This window comes from Sinocyclocheilus anshuiensis, unplaced genomic scaffold, assembly GCF_001515605.1.
Source record: "Sinocyclocheilus anshuiensis isolate Anshui unplaced genomic scaffold, SAMN03320099.WGS_v1.1 scaffold371, whole genome shotgun sequence".
NCBI classification, from domain to species: domain Eukaryota; kingdom Metazoa; phylum Chordata; class Actinopteri; order Cypriniformes; family Cyprinidae; genus Sinocyclocheilus; species Sinocyclocheilus anshuiensis.
Window position 1 is genome coordinate 1352643 of NW_015549597.1, and position 2375 is coordinate 1355017.

Consider the following 2375-nt stretch of genomic DNA (forward strand, 5'->3'; position numbering starts at 1 on the left):
TTTATTTATTGCAATTAATGTTTCCCTTTATTCATTCACTCGCGCCGAAGCTCATAACATCCTGTCTATTTTTATCAGAACACAATGCATAGTACCCTTTCCTCTTATCGGGGGGTCTTACGCCTCCAACATAATTATAGAAATGGGAAATTATACTATTTTTATACTACTTTATATATATTAAAATATAATTTATTTATGTGATGGCAAAGTGGCAAAGCTGAATTTTCAACAGTTACTCTAATCACATGTCACATGATCCTTCAGAAATCATTCTAATATGCTGATTTGCTGCTCAAGAAACGTTTGATAATGTTATTAATTTTGAAAACAGTTGTGCTGCTTAGTTTTTGTGGAAACAATAATTTTTTTTTCATATTATTATATTATCATCTTTTGTAACATTATAAACGTCTCATTAATTACTATTAATTTCTTTTAAAACAATTGAACTATAATATAGGTTTACACTTCATGGACATGTAAGTGCCATATGGTTATTCATACACAGCAGCCATGATCAGGGGTCACACATTTAGAGGATGCTCCTACTGAGGGGAATAGAGGGAGAGAGAGAGAGGTGCAGGACAGTATTGATCAAAACAACTCCCAGCCTCTTGGGAAGCAATCTGAAGCGGCAGTCAAAGCGTGACTGCGTGGATGAAGAATACATGCACTATTCTCAGTGACTTGGGCATCTTTTTTTTTTTAGATGCCCTAATGTTAACTAAATTTAGCTGTTTGAATTGTGCTCTAGGATATATTCGTGATTCGCTATTAATAGTTTTGCTGGTTTACACACTTACTGTGGTAGTTTTGAGGGTGTGAACAGTGCATGGATATCACACTGAATGACCATGACCGCAGTTCTCACAATGATCGGCGCCACGCTTCTCAGTGTTGTGAGCGCGAGACCTGCGCTGATGCCAGATCAATACGCGCGAGGAGTGGTAAGAAAATACTCTCTGTGTGAAAATTAACATGCAATAAAATATTTTAATGTAATACAGTATTTTAATGTATATCGAATGCAGTGTTGATCAGATAAGTGTCAGAAACGTTTTTAAGGGGCAATATACCTATTTGTCGCCTGAAATTAATTTTCAGGTAAAAAGTTTACGTTCGTGATCATGTTCATAAAATGTCAACATTAAAAGTTGTTTCAAAGAAATCAATGAAAAAAACTAATGAAATAAATTACCTATCTGATCAATTTTGGATTATATAATCTAATAATCATCAAATACAAAAGTAACTGTAAATAATACATAAGCTATCATAACAAATATGAAACATAAACTGTAGATTTTACAAATAAATATATTAGATTATGCATCTCTCTATATACAGTCTTTGTAAATTTCAAGTTTGTGTGCTTCAGTGCTTTCAGAACATGTATTTTTTTATATATTAATCAAACAATGTGTGTGAGTTTTTGCTTGTGTGTGTAGGACTGGTTGATTCGGTATGGGTATTTACCATCTCCAGACACTCTAATTGGTCGACTTCACACCAGGGAGGGTATTGAAGAAGCTGTCTGTAAAATGCAGCGTTTTGCTGGAATTAAAGAGACTGGCAAGCTAGGTGGCAGTTTTTTTCTTCACTTATTTGTACTGTAATGCTTTATAGGTTCAACCAGATGGATGAACACCCTTAGAGAGCACTATGTACCATAAGCTTTCTGTCACTATAGCTCTGGTGATTCCACTTGTCCTTTTGTCAAACTTTAGATCATGCCACTTTAGAACTGATGGCCAGACCTCGCTGCTCTCTCCCGGACACCGTCAGCTCTGAGGATCTGCTGAAAGGAAAGAGGAGAGGTAAAGAGAAGCTGAAGAGGAGATATACTCTGCCAAGTTTGAGCTGGGACAAGACCGACATCACCTGGAGGTGTGATCTTTAAGTTTCCAGCAATATATTCCATACATAAAAATAAAAACATTAAAAACCTGATAATCAGTTAACTAAGTTGTCTTACCATATACAGTGAAAACTGTAACTGATTTATGGTTTTTGCAAGTAAAAATGATTAATTACAATATAATTTGTAGTGAAAGGTACAGTAAAAGGACATTCCCACAAGTCCCTCATCAGATATATGATATATTTTACAGAAATAATTTTACTGCTCATTTCTATACATCGGAAATGTACATTAGGGTGTTTTGTGATACATTTTATGTTGAATAGTTAATATTTATTGCATTATTTTAGCGTAATTTGTGTTAATGATGGTGTTTTGTCTGTATACACGAGTATACTGACCACTTACGATAAACTCTGATTCATCATGTGGCTTTGTATTGTATCACCTTTATATGGTGAATTTCTGGTAACCATAGCTGCTGTTTTTTTAACAAAAATTTTACAGAATA

The 2375-nt window shown here is 34.4% G+C and overlaps 1 protein-coding gene across 1 annotated transcript in view; it reads left to right on the forward strand.

The window, feature by feature from the left end:
- The first annotated feature begins 1529 nt into the window (after window positions 1-1529).
- The window catches only part of LOC107658423 (matrix metalloproteinase-25-like), a 5461-nt gene continuing 4615 nt past the window's right edge, over window positions 1530-2375 (forward strand). Inside the window, exons 1-2 of the mRNA XM_016446958.1 lie at window positions 1530-1584; window positions 1731-1890. Of these exons, the coding sequence (XP_016302444.1) occupies window positions 1545-1584; window positions 1731-1890 (200 nt within the window). The 5' untranslated portion in view covers window positions 1530-1544. The remainder of the gene's footprint in view (window positions 1585-1730; window positions 1891-2375) is intronic.